The 23,901-nt window shown below is 49.3% G+C and overlaps 10 protein-coding genes across 10 annotated transcripts; 5 read left to right on the forward strand and 5 right to left on the reverse strand.

Moving 5' to 3' along the window:
• Window positions 1–528: 528 nt before the first annotated feature.
• N7537_011086 (sugar porter family MFS transporter) lies at window positions 529–2,411 on the forward strand (the record flags this gene model as incomplete). The annotated part of the gene is made up of 4 exons (XM_056902140.1): window positions 529–840; window positions 903–1,159; window positions 1,225–1,642; window positions 1,701–2,411. 4 exons carry the CDS (start codon window positions 529–531, stop codon window positions 2,409–2,411), a joined length of 1,698 nt encoding a protein of 565 aa, XP_056747427.1.
• A 199-nt stretch (window positions 2,412–2,610) lies between these two features.
• Window positions 2,611–4,838, reverse strand: N7537_011087 (putative phenol 2-monooxygenase; the record flags this gene model as incomplete). The annotated part of the gene is made up of 5 exons (XM_056902141.1): window positions 2,611–3,830; window positions 3,891–3,925; window positions 3,983–4,473; window positions 4,536–4,749; window positions 4,798–4,838. 5 exons carry the CDS (start codon window positions 4,836–4,838, stop codon window positions 2,611–2,613), a joined length of 2,001 nt encoding a protein of 666 aa, XP_056747428.1.
• Window positions 4,839–6,646: 1,808 nt separating this feature from the next.
• On the forward strand, window positions 6,647–9,224 carry tktA (transketolase tktA). Its single transcript, XM_056902142.1, is given in 7 exon segments — window positions 6,647–6,742; window positions 6,875–7,014; window positions 7,116–7,200; window positions 7,253–7,547; window positions 7,607–7,896; window positions 7,910–8,971; window positions 9,022–9,224. 7 exon segments carry the CDS (start codon window positions 6,689–6,691, stop codon window positions 9,133–9,135), a joined length of 2,040 nt encoding a protein of 679 aa, XP_056747429.1. The 5' UTR covers window positions 6,647–6,688; the 3' UTR covers window positions 9,136–9,224.
• A 66-nt stretch (window positions 9,225–9,290) lies between these two features.
• N7537_011089 (uncharacterized protein) lies at window positions 9,291–10,298 on the reverse strand (the record flags this gene model as incomplete). The annotated part of the gene is made up of 1 exon (XM_056902143.1): window positions 9,291–10,298. One exon carries the CDS (start codon window positions 10,296–10,298, stop codon window positions 9,291–9,293), a length of 1,008 nt encoding a protein of 335 aa, XP_056747430.1.
• Window positions 10,299–10,413: 115 nt separating this feature from the next.
• N7537_011090 (uncharacterized protein) lies at window positions 10,414–10,901 on the forward strand (the record flags this gene model as incomplete). Its single annotated transcript, XM_056902144.1, has 2 exons — window positions 10,414–10,455; window positions 10,509–10,901. The coding sequence occupies 2 exons, from the start codon at window positions 10,414–10,416 to the stop codon at window positions 10,899–10,901; spliced, it is 435 nt and encodes a 144-aa protein (XP_056747431.1).
• A 264-nt stretch (window positions 10,902–11,165) lies between these two features.
• N7537_011091 (uncharacterized protein) lies at window positions 11,166–14,395 on the reverse strand (the record flags this gene model as incomplete). The annotated part of the gene is made up of 8 exons (XM_056902145.1): window positions 11,166–11,817; window positions 11,870–11,896; window positions 11,947–12,036; window positions 12,081–12,151; window positions 12,200–12,498; window positions 12,550–13,613; window positions 13,669–14,195; window positions 14,249–14,395. The coding sequence occupies 8 exons, from the start codon at window positions 14,393–14,395 to the stop codon at window positions 11,166–11,168; spliced, it is 2,877 nt and encodes a 958-aa protein (XP_056747432.1).
• Window positions 14,396–16,555: 2,160 nt separating this feature from the next.
• N7537_011092 (acetate uptake transporter family protein) lies at window positions 16,556–17,534 on the forward strand (the record flags this gene model as incomplete). Its single annotated transcript, XM_056902146.1, has 3 exons — window positions 16,556–16,917; window positions 16,986–17,157; window positions 17,214–17,534. 3 exons carry the CDS (start codon window positions 16,556–16,558, stop codon window positions 17,532–17,534), a joined length of 855 nt encoding a protein of 284 aa, XP_056747433.1.
• A 731-nt stretch (window positions 17,535–18,265) lies between these two features.
• N7537_011093 (lactate 2-monooxygenase) lies at window positions 18,266–19,513 on the forward strand (the record flags this gene model as incomplete). The annotated part of the gene is made up of 1 exon (XM_056902147.1): window positions 18,266–19,513. The coding sequence occupies one exon, from the start codon at window positions 18,266–18,268 to the stop codon at window positions 19,511–19,513; it is 1,248 nt and encodes a 415-aa protein (XP_056747434.1).
• Window positions 19,514–21,316: 1,803 nt separating this feature from the next.
• N7537_011094 (spermidine synthase) lies at window positions 21,317–22,743 on the reverse strand. The gene is made up of 3 exons (XM_056902148.1): window positions 22,516–22,743; window positions 21,866–22,435; window positions 21,317–21,678 (listed from the first exon to the last, which is right to left on the reverse strand). Exons 1-3 carry the CDS (start codon window positions 22,625–22,627, stop codon window positions 21,398–21,400), a joined length of 963 nt encoding a protein of 320 aa, XP_056747435.1. The 5' UTR covers window positions 22,628–22,743; the 3' UTR covers window positions 21,317–21,397.
• Window positions 22,744–23,089: 346 nt separating this feature from the next.
• Window positions 23,090–23,775, reverse strand: N7537_011095 (ubiquinol--cytochrome-c reductase subunit 8; the record flags this gene model as incomplete). Its single annotated transcript, XM_056902149.1, has 4 exons — window positions 23,090–23,147; window positions 23,201–23,378; window positions 23,543–23,568; window positions 23,744–23,775. The coding sequence occupies 4 exons, from the start codon at window positions 23,773–23,775 to the stop codon at window positions 23,090–23,092; spliced, it is 294 nt and encodes a 97-aa protein (XP_056747436.1).
• Window positions 23,776–23,901: the final 126 nt, after the last annotated feature.

Here is a 23,901-nt window from a genome sequence, read left to right on the forward strand (position 1 = left end):
TCAACGAATGCCAAGCACCTATTGCATCATTACTTCTCCAGACCCCAGGTCATCGCGTGGTTAATTGCCCCAGAAATCTTATTCGTTTCCAGAAAAAAAGAAATCACGAGGCCTACAGGGCCGAGACTTCCGCGCCACTCAGAAGTCGTGGACGTGGTGTCTGAAGTTGCTATACTGACCAACAGCAACGATCAACCATCCGGACATGCCGCAGCTGAACCGGCCAACCTGCCAAATCCATGTCAAATTCCCCGGAGTATCTCTTTTTTGACGGATATAAGCGCAAACTTGAAGAGCGAATACTCGGGTTCTTGGGTCAACGTGTCATCGGTGTGATGCGTCCTGCCTGAATTGGTATGAGTTCCCGATCACTCGGCTTTCGTCACTGCGGCATATTGCCTAGCCTTGGATTTCTTGGTCAGGGGCTGTATAAGAAGGGTTGATCCAGTACCGCATGGATTTGAGAAAAAAAAAAAATTAGTTGCCAAGTAGCGAAAATATCACAGTTATATAGTACTCGTTGGCACTATGTTCGATAAGACCTTCAAAAAGCGTCCGCAGGACCTCTATGCTGACCCCCAGGTCCCTGGGGGGTCGGTTTCCACGAATGAGCATGAGAAAGGCCCCGGCAATGATGTCGACACGCCTATTCCGCTTCTCACTTGGCGATCATTCATTATGGGAATTCTAGTTTCTATGGGCGGTTTTCTCTTCGGTTACGACACTGGTCAAATCTCCGGCTTCTTGGAGATGGAAAACTTCCTTGAGCGATATGGTGAACTTCAATCGGATGGGACTTACCATTTCACTAATGTCCGTTCGGGTCTCATTGTTGCCTTGGTAAGCGGTGCCCTCTTTGTCATTTCTTGCTCATATCTACATATGCTAACACTCTCCTACAGCTGTCAATTGGTACTCTGATTGGCGCTTTAGTTGCAGCACCGATCGCCGACCGCTTCGGACGAAAGTGGTGTATTAGTTGGTGGTCTCTGATGGTGTGTATTGGAATCACCATCCAGATGTCCTCGCCATTTGGCAAGTGGTACCAGGTCGCCATGGGTCGTTGGGTCGCCGGGCTCGGAGTTGGTGCAGTCTCTCTCCTGGTACCTATGTATCAAGCAGAATCAGGACCTAGGCACATTCGAGGAGCGCTGATTAGGTATGTTAAACACCGAGCCCTGGGGTCATCCCAGAACTAGACTATTGTCTTCTAACTCTTCCCAGTACATATCAGCTATTCATTACACTTGGCATCTTCGTTGCCAACTGTATCAATTTTGGAACGGAAGATCGCCCAGATACCGGTTCATGGCGTATCCCTATGGGTATTACGTATATTTGGGCCGCGATCCTTGGTGTTGGCATGATGTTCTTCCCTGAAAGTCCACGCTACGACTACCGCCATGGCAACGTGGAGAAAGCTATGAACACACTTGCCAAAGTTTATGGTATCCCTCGTAACCACCGCGCTCTTCATATCGAGTTTGAGGAAATCAGAGAGAAACACGAGGAAGAGAAGCGCAACGGGAAGGTGACCTGGATGCAAATGTTCCGTGCTCCGACGATGTCGTACCGGGTCGCTGTTGGCGTCGCCCTGCAAGCTCTCCAGCAACTGACAGGTGCCAATTACTTCTTCTATTATGTGAGTTTCGAGATCTTGGTTTAACAAAGAGAAAAGAGACCTAACTGACACATATCAGGGAACAACGATCTTCAAGGGCGCTGGAATTCAGAACAGTTATGTCACGCAGTTGATTCTAGGCGCCGTCAACTTTGGAACAACGTTCCTTGGTCTCTATCTAATTGAGCACTGGGGCCGACGCCGTTCTCTCATAACCGGTGCGCTATGGATGTTCGTCTGCTTCATGATCTTTGCATCAGTGGGCCATTTCTCTCTGGATCAAGAGTTCCCAGAGAGAACAAAATCTGCCGGCGTGGTTATGGTCGTATTTGCTTGCCTTTTCATTCTCGGCTTTGCCAGTACATGGGGTCCCATGGTGTGGACGATCATCGCCGAGCTGTATCCTTCGCAATACCGTGCCCAAGCCATGTCTCTGGCCACTGCATCCAACTGGCTCTGGAATTTCCTTCTTGCCTTCTTCACTCCCTTCATTACCGGCGCCATTGACTTCCGTTTTGGGTATGTCTTCGCCGGATGTCTTTTCCTTGCTGCGGGCCTGGTTTACTTCGCCGTTATGGAGGGACAGGGCCGTACTCTGGAGGAGATCGATACTATGTACCGGATGAAAGTGAAGCCGTGGAAAAGTTCGAAGTTCCAGTTCCCTGCTGATCCAAGCGTTATTCGGGGCTCGTTTGATAAGGATGCTCCTAGGTCGTCTCATGTTGCCGATCCTGCTACTGAGCTACGGGAGGATGGGTCGTCAGTGCCTGAGACCCGCGCGCAAGCATGAAGATGGTTGTGAATTTGCGAAAGATAGTGCAGTTGTGCATGTACCAACAGTCTTGCTTGATTTCTTTTCTTTTTTTTTCTTTCTTGTTTCGGAACACTATTATGTATTCAGACAGTCAGCCACTTCGAAGCGTATAGCTTGCACCAATTTATGTTTTGAATTTGTCCTTCAGTATTCCTATTGTCCTGTATGATAGTCTCTAGAGGACTTCGTCAACCTCATCTGTCGGCAATTTCTTCACAAGAATTCCATCCAAGTACTGCGTCAAATCCTCCACATCTCCAAGTTCACCCACCCATCCGATATACTGATCTGGGCGAACGACCACCAGCGCCCCAAGGACCCGGTCAACTCCCCACTTCTCATATGCCGTTCCATCACAATATCGGTCAAACATGCAAGCATCGTCACACCAAATCTTGTCATATGCCCATCCATTCACCGGATCAAATGGACGCAGAATTTCTGGGAAATCAAAGAATTCTACCTCTTTCCACGGCGAGGTATGGATGGTGAGGACGTCAATAGGACTCTTGAATCGACCGGGGATCTCCAAGTAGCGGCCCAGGGGGGAAATATCTGAGCTAGTTTGTCCATTCAAAGCCTCGCTCAAGGTCTCAATACGCTGTTTCTGCATTGGGTTCCGTATATCTCCAGCCAAAACTAGAATACGAAAGCGCCCGTCGCTTTCCAAAGCACTTGTTGTCCATCGTGTACCACCATCAGCGTGATTGCGGAGCTTCACCGGCCGAACTCTCTCTCCAGGAATCATGTGCCGCGCAAAAGCAAATTCAACATTATCTTCAGCCTTCTGAACAAGACTGCTAGCGGGGTAAAAGACCTTCCACCCATCAGCGAAGTCCTCAAACTTCCCCGCAACAAGGGCCATATCGGAAGCTTTCGTATCCACCACTCCAGGTTTCTGATCAGTAAACATAGGCGACCAATGGCGATCAAAGTCAAGCAGCATTTCCGCAAGCGGGTGTCTCTCCGAAGCATAAGTATCAAGAATCTCAGGCTTGAGAGTACCCGCGACGGCAAGAGCAATCTTCCATCCAACATTGAACCCATCCTGCATGCTCATATTCATCCCAAGTCCCATCTTAGGTGAGTGCGTGTGCACCGCATCACCAGCAAGGAAGATCCGGTTGTCCTTTGTGGATTGCGTGGCGATCCGCTGTCCGACTTGGTACACCGTCCACCAACTACATTCCTTGAAGTCGAAGGTGAAGGGGGCGAAGATGGCTCGGACGCGCTCTCGTATTAGCTCCGGCGTGATCCTTGAGCGGTCGAATCGGTCGGTTGCACCCGCTTCACAGGTTTGCACCGGGACGTAGAAGCGGACTAAGCCGTGCTCGCGTGGGATCACGAGGATTGTGCCTGCCGCGTTGTTCACGACGCTTACGCGGCGGATATCCGCTAGGATTTGACTTAGTGGATGTTATTGGGAGAGAAGAGTACACAGCGGGTTGTACTTACGGAAGTCGCTGAGGGGTATCACGTCTATCACGCCCCTGTACATTTAGTTATATCAGCTGCTGTAGCGCGGTTGGATAATAAGTATCACTCACCATATGTGGTCCGTGTTAGACCCTTCCACGGGGATGTTTAGCTGTTTTCTTGTCCAGCTGTGGGCACCATCACACCCGATCAGGTACTTGGCTTTAATCACCTCGACCTGCGTCTTCTGTGGCTTCTTACGCGGGACTAGATCGGCCCAGTCATCAGGAAGCAAGTTATTGCGGTTGACCTCGTTGCCAGCCACTTCAGACTCAGCGTCTATTTCCTGTCCGCACGGTTGGTTCAAATCATCTTCGCCAAGAACTCGGACCTTGACGGTGATAGGATAAGAGTTGGGATCAGTACCCAATTCCTCATCATATTCCAAAGAGTCAGCGATCACGCTCCGTTCCACGTCGAGATCAGAGTGTTCCCGAATACTATCGAGAATGAACCGCTCAATGCGTCCCTGGTTCAAGCGTGTATTGTGGAAGGGGGACTCGTCGACTCTAAAAATGTCAATTTGAGCTTGACGGACTAGCTTCCCCTGTGGACCGGGGACCTATTTGTTCGAGGCGTCGTCAGAAAGCCCTAATTTCAGCGGGAAGACAAGGTGATACACACCCAAATGTTCGCCTCGGTGGAGACAGATCCCTCCTGCAGAACACGGTGTTGGAACCCCATGCTATCGAACAACTCAAGCGTGCGTGCACGAAGCCCGTCTGCATGGCCTAGGAATACTTTCGTATCACGGTTGTCGATAATGCGTGCGTTAACTCCACAGCGAGCCATCCAGTAGGCTGCCATCAAGCCAGATGGCCCAGCACCGATGATGAGTCTATGAGAGGAGGTTAGATTACTCTGGGTAAATGTAGTGGGGACTTACACATCGGTTTGGGAGTGGGTAGGTTTTCCCTCCGTGTCCATAGTGTGCAGCAGGATATATATATTTGAGCAGATATGGAATGATGACCCGTGGACAGAAATCTAGAAAATGCCCCCTCAATACAGGTACATTTTATATATACATGAATCTGGGAATTCTGCGCTACAGAATTCTAAAACGAGGGGGCCGGCCCCATGTAAGCTGACTCAAGTCACAGACAATCCGGTGGTTGTAGGAACCCAAAATCGTGCCTCGTCCAAGGGTCTTCCGTGTTAATTTGTACAGTAACTTCCCTCGCAAGCTCGACATACGACGGTGTCTATCACAAGTGCATATCAATATGCTTCGATATCCAGGTCGTATCAGTCAGGTGTCCTGGATTTCTTTCTATTGTGACATGAAGTTCTCTCGGCTGAGTTGGACAATTTTTAATGTATGCATGTAGCGCAGGCTGACCTGACTACGATGTTACTCAACGTAGTCATGGAGGATTGATTTTGAGGCGGGGGGATTTTACCCGGAAGTTTCCTCTCACGCAGTCGTCGGAGTTGAGGTTCCGGGGGTGGCGATTGCATTGGAAGGCCGTGACCCTTTTGAATGCTTACTCATGATATGAATGAAGGCAGCGATATGAATGGTTCGATATACACCTCACCTTCAGAATTTGGTATTGGACTAGGAGGTTCTCATCTTAGTAATCCTGGATAACAATGACTTTATGGGGAAGCACAACAAGGGTCTAGGTTGTAAGTGTATGCGGGCTCAGATGGTATATTGGACGAGGACTGGCTAATAGCAGGCAATAGTAGCTCGTCGTCCATGTTATACAAACATCTAGTATTTTAACAGAAACCACGATGCCTATAAGATGTATCACATAGATGTATAGTTCAGATATGCTTTGCACGTGACTGTATAGTTTCTCCCACGCTACTCTCCTTCCGGCACACCGGGATGTTCACGGTGAATTCCCCAACACGTTTCAGCGACGACATACAATTTTCCCTGTGTGGGGGTCGCGTTAGAAATTCTTTGGAATTGCCATTCCACTTATATTCCAGGTTCGCAATGTCATTGGTGTTTCGATCTTTACTCGGACTGGCTTGATTAGGGCATCCGATGCATGGCCACGTCTGCAGGCGCTGAGTTGTCAAGGAGCTATCAAGGAGCCTTCAAAGCACCAATTCCACTAAAGCAGTTTTTTTTTCTGTTGAACAGCTGATCATCGGCACCGGGTATTGAGGCATAGGAGATTCGGCTAATTTCATACCGTGGAAAAGCTGGTTGTGAGTCGGAGCAGGGTCCTCCGGGCGGCTCCCGGTGTATACTAAAAGAACGTGTGGATGTCGATTCGGAAGAGTGTCGGAAAATGCGGGCCATTAAGATCACAAGCGGAAGACACGGCTATTGATGGATTTCAAGACATACAGGCACAAGAGTAGTAGATATCTAACAAGTATAAATGTCCAAGTGGCATGTAACGTGGCTTTTCATATATAGTTGCAGACCAGCCTTGGGGGTGAATTGATGACTCAGCTCATGATGCAATGGGTGCTATGGATAAGAGATTATACATGTTTTTAAAGCAACTAAAGAGAGCACTTCGATTGATCCCTGTAAGATAGTCCACGGAGTAGATACTCCCGGAAATAGACTTCTGCAATAAATTTCTCTGTTAAATGTGACCTGAACACTGTAAGCTAAGTCGTTGAACTTCCAAGCCACTAATAGTTCCCCACCCTACATCATACCCCCCACCAACAAATACGTTCCCCTCCCTCTTCTCTTCTTCTCTCATCCATCTCTCCCAAATCATTCCATTCACTCAAAAATGTACGTACCTTAATTCTTCCTGTGGTTTTCCTTTCTAACGGTATTAGAATCCGCCATCATGGGTTACACTGATCTGGACCAGTTGGCTATTAACACCATCCGTGTTCTCGCGGTACGTTGAATTCCGGGCAATTGCCACTCCATTTCATGCCTTCAATTGAAACAAGATTGATTGAAGCAGTCGGCCTCATATGAAGCTTCAATACATACAGTTTGGGAAATCTGACTGACATTTCACTATTAGGTTGATGCCACCTCCAAGGCCAACTCCGGTCACCCCGGTGCCCCTATGGGCATGGCTCCCGTTGCCCACGTTCTGTGGAACATGATGAACTTCAACCCCCAGAACCCTGACTGGGCCAACCGTGATCGTTTCGTTCTCTCGTATGTGCTTTTTCCCCGTCATTTGAAGTTGGGCTGGTTCTTTCCACCCGAAACGTCAATGACCGTCTTTTTGGAACATCGGCTAATCTCAAATTGGATAGTAACGGCCACGGCTGCATGTTGCAGTATGCTCTGCTCCACCTGTTCGGATACAAGCTCACCATTGATGACCTGAAGAACTTCCGTGTAAGTCCCACCGAGCCACATATACAGCAACTTCTTTTACTCATTTTAGTAGCAACTCGACAGCATCACCCCCGGTCACCCCGAGGCTCACGACACCCCCGGTATTGAGGTCACCACTGGTCCTCTTGGTCAGGGTTTCGCCAACGCTGTTGGTCTCGCCATGGCTCAGGCTCACTCCGGTGGTGTTTACAACAAGCCCGGCTTCGAGCTTTTCAACAACTACACCTACATGTTCTTCGGTGATGGTTGCGCTATGGAGGGTATTGCCAGCGAGGCTGCCTCCATGGCCGGCCACCTTAAGCTTGGCAACCTGATTGCCATCTACGATGACAACCACATCTCCATTGGTAAGACTGGTCCGAGTACCTCAAGCTAGATATGAAAGGCTGACAGTTTACCTCCACAGATGGTGACACCAAGTGTGCTTTCACTGAGGACGTCACTAAGCGTTTTGAGGCTTACGGCTGGCACACCGAGTGGGTCAAGGATGGTGACAACGACCTCGCGGGTATCGAGGCTGCCATCCGCAAGTGTCAGCAGGTTACTGACAAGCCCTCCATGATCAAGCTGACCACCACCATTGGCTTCGGCTCCAAGCTTGCCGGTACCGGCGGTGTCCACGGAAACCCTCTCAAGGCCGACGATGCCCAGGGCGTTAAGAAGCTTTTCGGCTTCAACCCCGAGGAGAGCTTCGCCGTTCCCCCAGCAGGTCTACGACCTGTACCACAAGCACGCCGCTCAGGGTGCTGCCAAGGAGCAGGAGTGGAACCAGCTCTTCCAGAAGTACCAGGCCGAGCACAAGACCGAGGGTGCTGACCTCGCTCGCCGTCTCTCTGGCAAGCTGCCCGAGGGCTGGGAGAAGAAGCTCCCCGTCTACAAGTCTACTGATCCTGCCATCGCTTCACGCAAGCTTTCCGAGGCCTGCCTCGAGGCTATTCACGACGTCCTTCCCGAGCTGGTCTCTGGTTCCGCTGATCTGACTGGCTCCAACAACACCCGCTGGAAGAACGCCGTTGACTTCCAGCCCCCTGACCTTGGTATCGGCGAGTGGGCCGGTCGCTACATTCGCTACGGTGTGCGTGAGCACGCCATGGCTGCCGTCATGAACGGCCTGGCTGCCTACGGCACCATCATCCCCGCTGGTGGTACTTTCCTGAACTTCGTCTCATACGCCGCCGGTGCCCTCCGCCTGTCGGCTCTGTCCCGCGTCCGTGTCATCCACGTCGCTACCCACGACTCCATCGGTCTGGGTGAGGACGGCCCCACTCACCAGCCTATTGAGACTCTGGCTCACTTCCGTGCCCTGCCCAACTGCATGGTCTGGCGTCCCGCTGACGGCAACGAGACCAGCGCTGCCTACTACTCCGCCATCACCTCCAAGCACACTCCTACCGTCATGGCTCTGACCCGCCAGAACCTGCCCCAGCTTGAGCTCTCCACCCTTGAGAGCGCCCTGAAGGGTGGTTACGTCGCTGTCGACACCCCTAACGCCGCCGTCACCATCGTTTCCACTGGTTCCGAGGTCAGCATCGCCATTGAGGCTGCCACATACCTCCAGGAGAAGCACGGTGTTGCTGCCCGTGTTGTGTCTATTCCTTGCTTCGAGGTCTTCGATGCCCAGACCAAGGAGTACCGTCTCCAGGTTCTTCCCGATGGCATCCCCGTGCTGTCCGTCGAGGCCTGCTGCACCATGGGTTGGGAGCGCTACTCGCACGAGCAGTTCGGTCTCAACCGCTTCGGTGCTTCCGGTCCCTACAAGGAGGTGTACGCCGTAAGTTATCTTCACTCATTGTCCCATGGTCATATACTAATTATCCGCAGAAATTTGAGTTCACTCCCGAGGGCATCAGCAAGCGTGCTCTTGCCACCATCGACTTCTACAAGGGCGTCCCCGTGCGCTCCCCCATTAACCGTGCTTTCCAGCAAATCCTGTAAAGGACGGAACGAATATGACGTAACAAAATGTTTTAGCTTTTTAATAGAGGAGCTATGGCCCTCTAGATATACAAGAATGCGAATAGAGCGCTCTACTGTTCACTTCTCCCAGTAACCTATCCGTAAATTATCTATCCGCTACCTCGCAAGGTTGATCACAACTCTCCCCATTTTTTCTTCTGCATCTCTACAGCATCTCTCAGCATCTCCTCTTTCTTCTTCCTCGTCTCAGGAGTATAAGGCCCATAAGCATCTTCAGTCTGCTTAACAACCAAGTCCTTCCACGCCTGCTCACCCTGAATATCAATCTGTCCCAAATCCGCCCACACATCTTGAATCGTCGGCGCAAGCTTCTGCAAAAATGCCCCAATCCCACCCTCCCCACCACCTGCATGATAACTCTCAAACACACCGCTCCCAGCCCACCGCGGGCCCAAACTAGCCGTAACCAGAGAATCCAAATCCCTCGCCGAAACAACCCCTTCCCCGACAAGATAACACGCCTCCCTCAGTAACGCAAAAGCAAGTCTATTCCCCACAAACCCCGGGATCTCTTTATGCAACGTGATAGGTCGGTAATGCTGCGAAGCCGACTGATCCCCACCCGGAACCGCGGGACCAGGAATATCGCCAAAATACCTCTTCACAAACTCAACCCTCTCAGCTTCCGTCTCCGGCCCAGGCACAATCTCAACAAGCGGCATCAGATGCGGCGGGTTAAACGGGTGCGCGACGAGTAACCGCTCAGCGACACGGTCCGCGGCCGAGCACCCGGATGCTTGTGCCGACGCGGGGATTCCAGATGAACTGCTCCATAGATGTGTATCTGGGCCAGCCAGACCGGCGACTTCCTTCCATAGAGCCTGTTTTGAGGATGTGACCTCCGGGCTTTGTTCTTGGATGATTGTTGAGTTTTGGACGGCTTCGGCGACGGTGGTGGATAGTTTTAGGCGGGATGTGCGGATTAGGTCGTCGATTAGGGTTGTTGATCCTGGGGAATCGAGGAGGGAGGGGAGTGTGCTCCGGATTTGGGATTCATAGTCCGGGCGTGGGTCGTAGACTGTTATGCTGGTGTCTGGGCGTCGGAGGTGCATTGCTAGCATTGAGAGGCCGATTGTGCCGAGGCCAAGCAGGGCGATTTGGTGGGGGTATTCTGTTGCCATGTTTTTTTTTTTGGTCTTTAGGGGATTGGGGCTGTAGAACGGTGGGAAAGGGAGGAGAGAATAGAGAGTTAGCTAAGTATAGATGGTCTCGGAGATGTTCGCCGATTAGTGGGGAATGGAGGGGGTTATGCGGGGAGCGGCGGACCTCGTGGGTATTGTACGATAGTATGGTGTATGCCCTTCAATATAGCCCTGCACTATATAATATAGCTAGCTAAACACATCAATTCAGTTGTCAGAAGCCAAATCCGAGCTAATATCAAAGAGAATTATCAATTTGATCGTTTCAAATTTGAAAGCAGAGAAAAAGAGGAAATTGAAGAGATTGTCGACGAAGAGAAGTTTAGAATAGCGGAACTCGAAAAACTTCTCGATGAACTGAAAATCAAGTTTGACGAGCTTGGTCACCCCGTGTTGGAATTTTTAGAAGGATACTGGCGCATTCGCATGATCGAAGTTCTTTCCCAACGTGATCCCTACGACGAGGAACATGCCATTGAATCAAGACGAATTGGTGTCACACTAGAACTGGACGAATATGTTGTCCCTGACAGGATATCTCTGCTTATTGGCTCAAATATCATGTATGAAATCAGTACATAGAGTCATATATTACGTGTATCTATCTTATAACTTTCTAGATATCCTACTAAATGTAATACTATAAAACTACGACTCTTCGAGTAGGGTTCCCTTACTGTCACTTGACTTGCATTCCGGTCAATCAAGCGAGTGGAGAAGAAATACGACCAACACCCCACGTGGAGTGTGGAGAAAGGAAAAATGTATGGTGTACTGTTGAAGGGCAGAGGAGCCTGAGCAATGAGCCCCAGCAGGATATTTATTTGTCTCCATTTCATGCTCGTCTCACGGAGCGCCATTTTCCAGGTCCGCAAATGCAAGCCCCGTTGCTTGATCGAGTTCCATAAGCTCATCGGCGACAGGTAAAGATTGCCCAAAGATATTGTCCCATTCACTCCAGTCAAAATTGAGACTCGGATCGATCATGAAGGGGGCAGAGGGCTCAGGAGCGGGCAGTATGTTCTGACCGGCGGTGTCCAGGAAGTTCACCGTAGAAGTGTTAACGAGGGATTGTTCAGTCGGGATAGTAGTAGTGGTGGAGGAACGAGCAAAGGCTGAGCCGGGAGCAAATGCTTTGTCGTATGACGAGAGAGCGGTAGTCGCAGCTGCGCTAGTATCAGGCGCGGCCAAAGTTGCAGATGACATGGATTTGAAGTATGGAGCATTTGCAAAATCGGTCTCGGTTGACCAATCCTGCCCTGTCCAGGGCAATTGTGGGTTCAGACCGGCTTTCTGCCAGGCCTTTTGTCGCAGACGACGGATCATGCCCCAGGCCTCACGGCCTCCATTCCTCAATGGACGTTGTGTGAAGATGTCATCTCCGCCACTTACGACGCCCCCGTCTGGTCCAGAAAGTGACAGAATTTGATCAACAAATCCGCGGGACACAGAGGCTTCAGGACTATATGGTCGTTCGTACAAGTCGATGAGAATAATCCTAGATCTAGTTAGCATGGCTACCGAGCTACAAATCCTAGCGTTCAACGTACATCATTGCATGCATGGGTTGGTGGTTCCTTGGCGATCGTTAGTCAAGAATCCCTGTTTGGATAATCGGAATGCTCACCCAGGCCAGCCCCATTGGAACGGTTGAAAGTCAGGATCCGTCGCCAATCGAATGAACTTCTCCATGAATGCGTAACAATGGCGTAGCGCACTATTTGAATTAGACCTAGTAGCTCAATGAGTCGTGGCACTTACCTTTGGCGTGCTACGGGCCAGATTCGACTTCGAGGGTTCCTGAGGAATGGTTGGTATGCAACGCAAAATGCCTACATCCCTGTTAGTGCCAAACGGGATTTCTGCGTAAAGATATCGACCTTATCAATGAACAACGACAAGATAATCCGGGCCCATTTATGAAATGCGACAAGGACTACTGAATGATATTGCTCAGAGCATCCAGATGGACCTTCAATAGGAAGTTCCGCCGCGGTGGAATGAGGAGCTCGTTTTGAAGACGCTGTTGGTTTTTCACTTGCCGCTGTCTCTGGAATTCGACTTATTATGGAGTTGAGCTTGACTTGAAGATCGTGAAGGACAGAGCGGAGTTCCACCATATCCCCTCTTGTTAGAGGTTTCGTGCCCAGCTGAATCTTTAGTATTCTACGAACAGACTCTGTAAAAACGTTAGCCCACGCACCTAATATCTAAGCCCAAGATCACTCACGGGCCATTATACATTTGGCTCTTGCGTTCAAATAATACACGTTCACTATCGACGGCCCACCACAGACAGTCGGGTTGTCTGGATTATCGGGTGGCCGCTGGCCGAGGGCAACCAATTGTTCATACAGTTTGGCTTCAGCGGTACCCACCAAGGTGTCCTTGACCTCGCTCGTCTCGCGAACATCCCAATAAGTCGTATCGGTAAGCAATGGCGGAAGCCCACTCGACATCGCGATAACGGCATCCATATGCATGATATGCCACCACAATCGGCGTCGAAACTCTGCCTCCCATGGGTCAATATTAAAATGGGCGGGATCCCGATGTAACCCCAATGTCTGCGCCACTCTCACTGCTAAACTAACAAACAAACTACTTGCCAAGGGTTCTTCCTCTCTTGACAAAATTGTCTGCGCGATAAGATAGGCTGCCAGACCGTGAAGGGTGACGCTGTGGGGAAACGAGATCTTGGCCAACCAACAAGTGACCTCTTCACTGTACTTTGTCGAGAGCATAGCTCGTGACGATGTATTGAATTCTGTCTCCATTGACCTCATGGAAATTGAAACTGAGCCTCCAAACCATATCGCGTATAGGAGTGGAATAAAAGAAGGACTAGGGCATGGCTCCCCCGTATAGCTTCTGCAGTCATACCAGTCCCAAAAGGCTTTGTAAAGGTTTAAGATCATCGGAGGGTGAATAATAGGACTCAGCGAGTGAACGCCAGACATGAATGCCTTGTAGAGGATGTCACTCTGCCATTTGGTCGGAACATGCTCAAGCATATATGGCTCGACCGCTTTATCATTCGGTGATAAATAGGCCGATGGGATGCAGACAGCTTTCTGAATCGGCTCAGAGAAGCCGAGCGGAAAGGGAGAGCGCGTGGTTTGGCTGGTGGTTTGGCTGCTTATCGATCCTTTGCGCTGTCTTCGCTTGCTAGAAACTTCGGTTGCGGTATCACTACATGCCGCTAAATCTTGCGACTCGTTCTGGTTTCTGAGCAATTGATTGAGCTCCTCCATTTCATGGGAAATGTAAGCCCAATACGTCGTTCCAACGTATCTAACCCCAAAATTAGACACCTCAACGTAGTTTATCTTATTGCGTCGATACTAACCTTGACCTCCCTCCATCCCCCAATGACATATGGCCCAAGTTTGAAGTTTCCAGTGGATCAACCAAATCCGTAGTCTGACCCTTTGGGATGGGAAAATCATCGCTGCTACAATCAGCAGCAGCGCTAAACGGGCTACCCGATCGCTGGACGATCGATTCGGCCCGAAAATTGCCCTCTTTCATCGGCGCCGTTTCCAACTCAGGGTTTGATACAGCCGGTTGCATCTCCGTTGATTCGTGAGCCTGGTTATCCTTCCGTAGCCGCTCAACAAGCGAAACAAGTTGAGCTAGATGGGCTTCAACTGCGGTTAAATCTGTTTTCTGGCCATTTGATAATGATGTCTGCCTCAAAGGGTCATAGGTCGGCAGGCGTTCATCTGTATTTTCCTCCGAGTGCCCATTCTCTCTCCGCCGTTTGGTTCTATTCGCCCGGCGGGTGCGGTTGGGTCGCGTGTCATCCTGGTGTACTTCCGTATCGTAGGCGCACTCGGTACTGTTTTTCGCGCAGTTTCCGCATACTGGAAGTGTCTAAAAACAAATGTTCAGTTCAGCTAACTTTCTCCTAGGCTAAGTAAGATCACCTTGTCGCATTTGACTTTACGCCGACGACACGTTTGACAGCTATATATCACACGTTTCCGGGTAATTTGTGGATTTCCTGTCGCCGAAGGCGACCTTCGCGGTTGGGTGGTGCTAGACGGGTTGGAGGGCCCCGCCACAGGCTGCATGTTCGGCGTTCTTGGTTTGACAGTTTATCCACGTCTTTCCATTTATTCGATTGAGTCCAGTGGCCATAAAAGTGACACGCGCAGACAGTTAAATCGTTACGGCGTGTGGAACAATCCAGCCTACAGATGTCCGGCACTTGCGAGGTTCTCCGCAAAGTTCTATGCATTCCCGGGAAACGATCTTGGCACTCTGACGTCGGGCGGACGGACCAGAGGGATTACTCAGCACCACTACCGATATCGCGGAAATCAACCATCCAACACGCACTACCTAATATGCCACAATTCGCTTTAAAAATCAATAATATCCATTCTGCAAGAGGATATGTCCTTTCTAGCTATTTAATCTGTCCAGAAGCAAAAAGGTTCGCCCAATTCGTCAAACAACAAGAGGGTTTAATGTACCAAACACCAATCGGTTTCATGGCCACACCGATCAATTTGATACGCCAATTGTCATATATAAATAGCTTTGGAGAATGGCTTCTAAAATTGATTTTGGTAATCTATCGACGTGTAGTAATGTCTAGGCCAGCAGCGGTGCACGAAATGGACAATCTTCCACTCAATCGGCTGAGCCTAATCCAACGGCTCGGCTTCTCAGTCAATTTCAATATTAGAAATCTCCAATTTATTACCTACACAATCACATTTCATAGGCGCAGCGCGTTTGTTGTCATTTGTCTCTCTAGTTCTTGCAAAGCCCTAACCGTACCCAAGTCTGTCAGCGGAAAGACATTCCTTGGACAACTTCTCCCATTCTAGAAGACCAAGTCTAATGGGTGCTATTTTGTCCTCCAGACCCCCCAATAGATTTTGGATCCATAACTAGGGAAATGGTTGGATCTGGCCGCCATCGCAGTTAATTGGGTATAGCATAGCATTCGTAATATTGGTATATATATAATCAGAGTGGTCGTGATAAATCGTTTCTCTTATTTTTGCCTCAGAATGTGTGAATCTGTTTGAGTAGATCGCCGACAATATTAGGGATAGTAGGCAGCGAATATCTTGAACCAGTTCTCCGAAATGAAGTACACAGTGGGTTGTTTAGAAGGTAGAACTATTACTACAGGCCCACCGTGAGGATGGCCGTGCTTTGGTAACCTTCGATGGAATAATAATACAGGTCTATCCTAATGTGCTCTCGGCCGAGTGAGTTATTGTCCTCGTGTAGTGTACAGTCATAGTTTGTGCCCACTTCATGGGCCTAAGGACTTTTACAAGGCCTTGGGTCCAGACTCTGCTACGAGGACTCTGTCTTACACGGCGTGTATAATGTAGTCCGTGAGTGGTCGGTGCTGCCAACCCTTGTCGGAGCCATATTAAATCCGTTATAACTTCATCGCAGATCTCTTACTGTCATCGAATCAAAGCCAGGATGATGGATGAAATTTGGACACATCTTTTCAACTGCGAGATTACCCTGGAGCTAACAAGGGGTCCACGGGTGGCCCCACTCTTGGCAATTACATAATCAGATTATGGTTCCAAGGTTAAAATAGCCTCCGAAGCTTATCTGTTGTCAACAATATCTGCATGTCCGAGCCGCTGCATATCCGTATGTTATAGTTCTTTTTCAGTTTGCCTTTCCTCAATGACGAAGGAAGGAGACTGTGACTCAAATGCATCCATGATTTTGCGTTTATACCCACACTCACATGCCACATCCACTTTTCCCATGAGCTAGAGCGCGGTTCTCGGCCGGATGCTCAAAAAGAATTGTGCGTTCTCGGCCGAGACTAGTATCAATGGGAAAGGTGGAGAGCAGCTTTCTCGGCTACTCTTCACGGAAGCGAACAATTAATTCGGTCCCCGCATTTTACGAAACCCCGGTGTATACCCCACGACTGTCTATGTATACCGAAAGAGTTTTACTGCTCATCGCAGTGTCCCTGTTTTGCACTGTTCACCTGGGGTAATGGTTCACCCCGTATTGGCGCTTAGATTATTTCCCCAGAGAGGACTACAAAGTCCAATCCCACGGGCACTATTTATAATGCGATATTCCCTCTCATCAATCGTTGATATTAGTTCTTTTGCTATTAGAGATCGTACGCTCTCTTTATATCGCCGATCTTATAATCTATACAATCCATTACATCGACTCATTTCGGAGGAAAATTCCAACTCGACTCCATTTAGCAAGAAGCAGCAATTATGACTATTCTTTCGAATTCCAACCCCGGCCAGGACAAGGGATATAGCCATGAGGCCACCACCAACATCGAGGTGGAGGACTTTCAATCGACCCACCTCGAGCACTATGGTCCACTAGCACACGTGAACACTGTGGAGTCCCGATTGCCTGCCTTTGCAGGCGAATTGCAACCAGGTCTCTATCGGACGCCTAAGCTTCGGAAGTTTGCAAATCCTGCACCTCTGGGTCTCTCGGGGTTTGCCTTGACCACTTTTGTACTAGGCTGTATCAACATGGGCACGCGGGACATTACGGAGCCTAATATGGTTGTTGGTGTTGCCTACGCTTACGGTGGGCTAGTCCAGCTTCTTGCTGGCATGTGGTAAGTACTACCATACGGGATATTCGTTGCGAGGTGACTTGGGTCTGACCGATTTCTCTTTCTGATAGGGAAATGGCCGCTGGAAACACATTTGGTGCCACCGCTCTGTCATCATACGGTGGCTTTTGGATCGCCCTGGGCATCACCTTTACTCCTGGATTCCAAATAATGTCAGAGCTTCAGAAAGCCGACAATGGGTCAACTGACATGTTCTACGACTCTTATGGGCTGTTTCTTATGGTAAGTTAATTTTCCCATGGGGATCACCCTTCGTTATTATGTCTAACAACTCCTAGGGATGGTTCGCCTTCACATTTCTTCTCCTCACGTGCACTGTCAAATCGACTGCGGTATTTTTCTCCCTATTCCTGTCTGTAGATGTGGCATTCTTGCTGCTTGGGATTGGGCACCTTCATCGGGATGCCCAGGGGAAGCCTAATCAGTCAGTCCTCACAGCTGGCGGTTTATTTGCTCTTATTGCTGCCTTTTTGGCATGGTATAGTGCCCTGGCAGGTATTGCGGATGACAGTAACAGCTTTTTCATTATTCCTGTCTTTCATTTCCCGTGGTCAGAGAAAGGTAGAGCTTCTAGACGTGAGGCTTCTGCTGCTGTTTAGTGGTCATCGCTATGGTTGGATTTTATTGCTGTTTTAATCATAACCAATGATAGTTTGGCAACCTCGAAACTATGTATGATAATTCTTATGATGATGAAAATTACCGAGCCCAGATTGAATAGTTCCTTATTATTCAACTTACGGCTAATGTGCATAGGGTTAGCATGGTGTATTGTGTTCAGGGGTGTTGACTTATCCGCTCAGCGTGGCGCTTAGTGAGTGCGCAGTGTATAAATATGTCAGCTCTGGGATCTACAAGGGTTTTTTATTCTTATAGTATCCAGCTTGCTTTTGGCCACTATGAAGACGGGCGCCAACTGGTTATTACAACCCACCTACACGTCATCCTGCATAGTACATGATAAACCGGTAATATCTTAAAAGATCCAAAGTTAACAAATTCACCGTAGGCATCAGAGATGATAGAAAGAATCCGGAGTATCTCTATTACTCCCCGGATCATGGCGGATCCAAACTTGTTAACAAAAGCCCATTCAATGACATGACGTCGTGACGAATCTCGGCCGAACATGCATTTTACATTAAGCACCGAACTTGGTTTGATATGCCCTACTAAACCCACCAATTATAATCAATTTCGAAGAGCCCCACTATCTCAAGCATTACAGCCCTGCAAGTATAAAGCCAGATTCCATTCCCTGATTTGCATCATATTCATTTATCGACCGTTTATCCAAATTCAGTTCCTATTTCTGTGATTTACTTCAACGATGTCATCTCAACAAGACAGCAAACTACATAGCAGCTCAATTGCTCACCCTTTGGCTCCATTTAAATACGAAAATGAGGTTTACCAAGCCGGTCTCAAAGGCCAGAAGCCCTCGATAACCTTCAACTGCCTCGAATGGGAAAACCTAGCCAAAAATCGGCTCTCGGCAGATTCATACGGATATGTTTGGGGATCTGCCGGAACTCGCGACACAGACGATAACAACAAGAAAGCCTTTAAAAAATGGGGGATCGTGCCGTCACGCCTAGTCAGGAGTGACTTCCCAGACCTCAAAACTACACTTTTTGGCGAGACTTTCGAGTATCCGATTGCCATGGCACCGGTTGGCGTGCAGCGGATTTTCCACCCGGACGGGGAGACGGCGGCAGCAAAGGCTGCTGAGCAGGAAAATGTCACCTACATCCTCAGCACCGCATCCGCCACGAGCATCGAGGATGTCGCCACGGCCAACGGGAACGGATCTCGTTGGTACCAACTATACTGGCCTCTGAATGAGAACAATGATATTACAGTGAGCCTGTTGTCAAGGGCGAAGGCAGCGGGTTACAAGGTGTTGGTAGTAACCTTGGATACGTACATTCTTGGATGGCGTCCCAGTGATCTGGACAATGCATACAACCCTTTCATTCGTGGAGACGATATCGGTGTAGCGTTGGGATTCTCTGACCCTGTATACCGTCGCAAGTTCCAAGAAAAGCACGGGAAGCCCATTGAGGAGGACGTCCAAACTGCGGCTACGGAGTGGGCACATACCGTATTCCCCGGTTTGAGTCACGGCTGGGAAGATCTCAAATTCCTCCAGGAAAATTGGGATGGTCCAATTGTCCTGAAAGGAATCCAAACGGTGGCGGATGCGAAGAGAGCTGTGGAATATGGTGTTCAAGGAATTGTGGTCTCCAACCATGGCGGACGACAACAGGACGGTGGTATTGCGTCTTTGGATGTCTTGCCGGAGATTGTTGACGCCGTGGGAGATGATTTGGAAATTATATTTGACTCGGGTGTTCGCTGCGGTGCTGATATTGTAAAGGCATTAGCACTTGGTGCAAAAATGGTCTTGGTTGGTCGTCCATACATTTATGGGTTGGCCCTTCAAGGTGAGCACGGAGTGAGTCATGTGTTGAAGAGCCTCCTAGGAGATTTCAATCTGAATCTGCACCTGTCGGGGATCAGGTCAGTGTCTCCTGAGCATCTTAACCGGTCGGTGTTGCGTCGGACAGATAACTGAAAATTCGAATACGAGACCATATGGTGAAGACTTCTTTTGTAAAGCTTGAATATATTAAATTTCCTTTTTGTATACTTAAATCCAAGTACTATAGATATTTTTGAAGAGTTTAAAGACAACAGACCTATTCAATTCTAAGGGTGTTGTAATACTCCCTCTTTTCAAGTTATAAAAAGGGTGGTGACCGCGCAAGTATAGTCACTCAATTCGATTCAAAGGCGCTGGTCGGTGGCTGGGGGTACGTCTGTGTCCTGGGAGGGGACATAGCTTAGGATGGAATTCGCCACTGCCTGTGTTTCATATGGACCAACGTATTGGCAATCTTTTGCTAGTATAAGATAGCTGAAGACACCATTCGTGAGGACTAATTTCCTTCCAAGTCGATGAAATAAAACCAAACCTCCCAGCCGTCACTTAGGCATCCCCAAACGGACCAATTTGTAAGGTGCAAGTTCTTCCTCGCCATGAAGAGTAGAATTTGCGACCCAACATATCCTCCGTTTTGGAGCCACCAGGTAGTGGTTGGAATACTTGGGGTGATCAACAGACATGGATATAAATCTGCTCCTCGGAGTAGGTGGAGTGTTGCAAGTGTCCCTATATCCCTAATACATCTATTATTGAGAGAATCATGGCCAAGCCGGAATCCACCGTCCACGTCAGCAGCGGAACTCAATTACAGAATGCCTGGTGTCAGATCCGTCATGGTAATCGAGTTTCCACCGCTGAGGACTACCCAGTACAGGGACTGGTTGGATTAGGGCGGGCCAACGCCAATTGAAGGGCATACGATGCAAGTTGCCGGGGTTCCGGCTTGGAAGGCGCGAATACACTGACATAGACTGGAGAACCAGATGTAGGAGCTGTTGCACTCGGAATTAGCATCGACACAGCCCTAGTAACATTGACAGAGCTCTGATCGAGGTATTACGGGTGACGCCGGGGGCGGGGGATTGCAACTTGATAGGACATCGTCCCGACGGTGTAACGCAGACCAGGTTTGTGGGTAAGGATGGGAAAGTCGAAGGGTATGTACAGCCGCTCACGTCTATTTTGGCAATGTCATCTGACGTACACAGGTTTGGTCCACCCTGTGCGATGCTGACAAGGTCGTCACTCGTGTCATCTGTTACATTGGTTTCATGTCCGAAGAAAGGGGCCACCAGGAAGAGAGAGAGACGATTAATGGAACGAAATTATCATACATCTTCATTGTGGTGGGTTGAAGGTCAATTTACAACAAGTGAAATGCACGGCAGTTCACTTCCTCAGTACAGTAGCGAATAATGCTGAATATCTGTAAGAAAATAAACAGAAGCCATGATGTAAACCTGCCGTATAGGTGGGTATCAACGTTATCAACCTCACCTTTAATGTAATCGGCTCTCGTTTCCGCAGGGCTTCCAAGGTTATCGATCTCGATGTCCAATGAAGACGTACCTCACAAGTGATACATTGGATCATCGCCGCACATCATTGCCGTCGTACTGTTTATTAACCACCGAAATCCGGAAGAGCCAAACATTGAAGACTTGGATCTAATAAGAGTTGTATTGTGTCTTGTTGCAGGAAGAAACAGAGAAAGAAATATCGCGAGAAATCTGCCAAACTGTTCATTAGGTAGCATGAGAGACCCAATGAGTAAGGCTGCAATTCAGGGTTATTGCGCGACAATCTCCAAATTCCAGGTTCTTTAGAATCACATCTCACGCCCACAACGGCATCTATAAGTAAACACCTAGGTAACATAACGCACGACTACACACGAAAAATGAGCGAAAGGGGCCAATCTACAGGATAGGATGTACGAAAATCCATGATTTCATTTCAATATCGTCATGAGGATATAAAGACCATAAAAGCTTTTTTCAAAGATCACGACATTTAGTTGCCGAGCTTCTGGCGAGCGAAGTTGGGCAGAACAAAGCTGGCGCGGTGGATGTCCTGGTTGTAGTAGCGGCAGAGCTTCTGCTCCTCCTCGGCGGTCCAGGTACGGAGGGGCTCACGGACGTTGCGGGTAGCGTCCTTGGAGCAGACCATGAAGCCAATCTGGCCGGAGGGGTAGGTGGGGATGGTGGTGTAGGCGTACTCGGCGACGGGGAAGACCTCCTTGCAGGACTTCTTAAGTTCGGAGATCATGTCAAGGTGGAGCCATTGGTTCTCGGCTGTTAGATATAAAGCACAGCTCCGCAAAACCGAGCCCGAAAAGCGGGTTGGTTGCGGGGTGGTGCGAAAAAGATTAGCATATGATACGTTTTTTTTTATAGTGAGATGATAAAATGACGGGGACGAGCAGTCAAGGAATGATTGCCCCAGAAAAGGGATTGGGCAGAAAAAAAGAAAGTGACGAACAACCTTGGGTAGTGATGACACCTCCCTCGCGAAGGGCAGACTTCAGCAACTCGAAGTAAGGCTTCTGGAAGAGAGACTCGGCGGGACCCTCGGGGTCGGAGCTGTCAGTGATGATAACATCGAACTCATTCTGGCGGTTCTTGAGGAACTCGAAGCCGTCACCAACGTGGGTGTGGGCGTTGGGGTGCTGGAAGCCAATGGCCATGCCGGGCAGGTACTTCTTGGAAACACGGATGACAGCCTCGTCGATGTCGCACAGAGTAGCCTCCTTGACGGAAGCGTGCTTGACGACCTCACGGAGGACACCGCCGTCACCGCCACCAATGACGAGGACCTTCTCGGGGTTGGGGTGAGAGTTCATGGCGAGGTGGGTGATCATCTCCTGGTAGGAGAACTCATCGCGCTCGGTGCACTGGATAACGTTGTCCAGGACGAGAACGGTACCGTAGTCGCTGCTCTCGAAGACGAGGACATCCTGGTACTTGGACTTCTCGTGGTGGATGATCTGGTTGACCTTGAGGCTCATGGCCTGACCGGGCCACATGCCGGACTTCTCAGAGAACCAGCCATCTGTAGATGGGCATCAGCATGCTATCGTAACAAATTGACTTGAAGGCGGGGTAATGGAGGGGGGGTTGTTGTAGACATACCCTGGATGGTGGGGTGGGTGAGCTCGCTCATTTTGATAGGAAATGAAGAGAAACGACGGGGGAAAATAGATGATGAGTAGAAAGCAGAAGAGAGTCTGGAGAGACGAAGCATTCGAAGAAAAAGGGTTCGGCGGAAGTTTGGCTGTTTTGGGCGAATTTTTTGTTTCTTCTCGGCTCAAGTGGGGAACCGCTGTGCTACCACCAACACCAGCAAATATCCTTAAGAAACAGGACTAGACCAAGTCTAATACGGATAATAGGTATTAGTTACCTCTACTAGCCCTTAATTGATTGCAATTCGGCCTGGTCTATATGCCCCACGCTCACAATTGGGCATGGACACCTCAGGGACCAATAGAGAGCCCTAGAAAGACGCTTACTCAAGCTTGAATTTGAATATAAGAAAATAAAGACCCCTAAAGCGCAAAAACAGGGCGGATAAAAGGAAAATCAAACGGTCGATTGCTTTCTAGTTACTGTACAAACATACAGCTCCCCCAAACTGCAGAGTGTTGGGCGTATCATGCTCTGTTATACCAGTCCAACCTCATTCCAACAAACAAATTGAGATAATTTACTCTTCATTGCCACCCTCGAGAAGACGGCCGGGCTTGGAGTTCAGGTACTCGTTGCTAAAGTATAAAATTAGCGCACCGATCAAAGCGGCTCCTGCGGTCATTCTTACCGCTCAATGGCCCAGTTCATCATGGCGTATGCGGCAACAAAGGGGGGAACAACGTAGAGAACCTGGTGACGGAAACGACGGAAGACGTTGAAGATGGCAGCGTGGGCGGCACCGGCCATGGGACGCTGACGGTTAGGGGACAGCGAGTAGGTGGCGATGCGCTGGGGAGTCGGGCAACCTGAAAGATGGATATTAGCGATCCGTTCGAATTACATCTTCCTGCTTTGTTCCTGTGGATCTTTCTGTATTCCTTGTCGCGATCTTTCATATCGCGGAAGGGGTCGGTCTCCTGCGCATGCATCGGGTCCGTATAAAAGGTTCAAGGGTTATTGTCAAACGTACCGAACTCGCCCCAGTTGCCGATGAAGCTATAGGAAGTAAAAATCGTCAGTTAACTGAACTAAAGACGGAGAATTCATTGAGTCTATCAAAGCCGACTCAATTGGCATCTTTTGGGGATTCCATTGTGTAGCCGGGCGGGTAACGCATCCGGGAGGCCGATACTCAACCCAGGACACCAGGAGCAAACGCGAAACGACTTACTGTCCGTTCTTAGGGTCCACAGAGCCACCCATTGTGAATGATTTCGGGTAAAAAGAAAGGAGTGGGGTGGAAAAGGTATGGAGGTAGCGAAATGAGTGAGGAAAAGACGAAGGTCGGGCGAAGTTGGAGGTTTGGAAAGATGGTGCACTAAACCCGAT

Source organism: Penicillium hordei, assembly GCF_028827395.1.
Source record: "Penicillium hordei strain IBT 12815 chromosome Unknown utg000006l_segment0_segment0, whole genome shotgun sequence".
Taxonomy (NCBI): domain Eukaryota; kingdom Fungi; phylum Ascomycota; class Eurotiomycetes; order Eurotiales; family Aspergillaceae; genus Penicillium; species Penicillium hordei.

What these genes read in the sequence shown, in the direction of transcription:
- tktA (XM_056902142.1), top strand. Translation starts at nt 6,689, where the DNA reads ATGGGTTACACTGATCTGGACCAGTTGGCTATTAACACCATCCGTGTT. An exon ending in ATGACCTGAAGAACTTCCGT is followed by an intron (nt 7,201 to 7,252) that starts GTAAGTCCCACC and finishes TCATTTTAGTAG; the next exon opens with CAACTCGACAGCATCACCCC. An exon ending in CCTACAAGGAGGTGTACGCC is followed by an intron (nt 8,972 to 9,021) that starts GTAAGTTATCTT and finishes AATTATCCGCAG; the next exon opens with AAATTTGAGTTCACTCCCGA.
- N7537_011094 (XM_056902148.1), bottom strand. Translation starts at nt 22,627, where the DNA reads ATGCTTCGTCTCTCCAGACTCTCTTCTGCTTTCTACTCATCATCTATT. An exon ending in CACCCACCCCACCATCCAGG is followed by an intron (nt 22,436 to 22,515) that starts GTATGTCTACAA and finishes GCCCATCTACAG; the next exon opens with ATGGCTGGTTCTCTGAGAAG. An exon ending in TGTCATCACTACCCAAGGTT is followed by an intron (nt 21,679 to 21,865) that starts GTTCGTCACTTT and finishes TATATCTAACAG; the next exon opens with CCGAGAACCAATGGCTCCAC.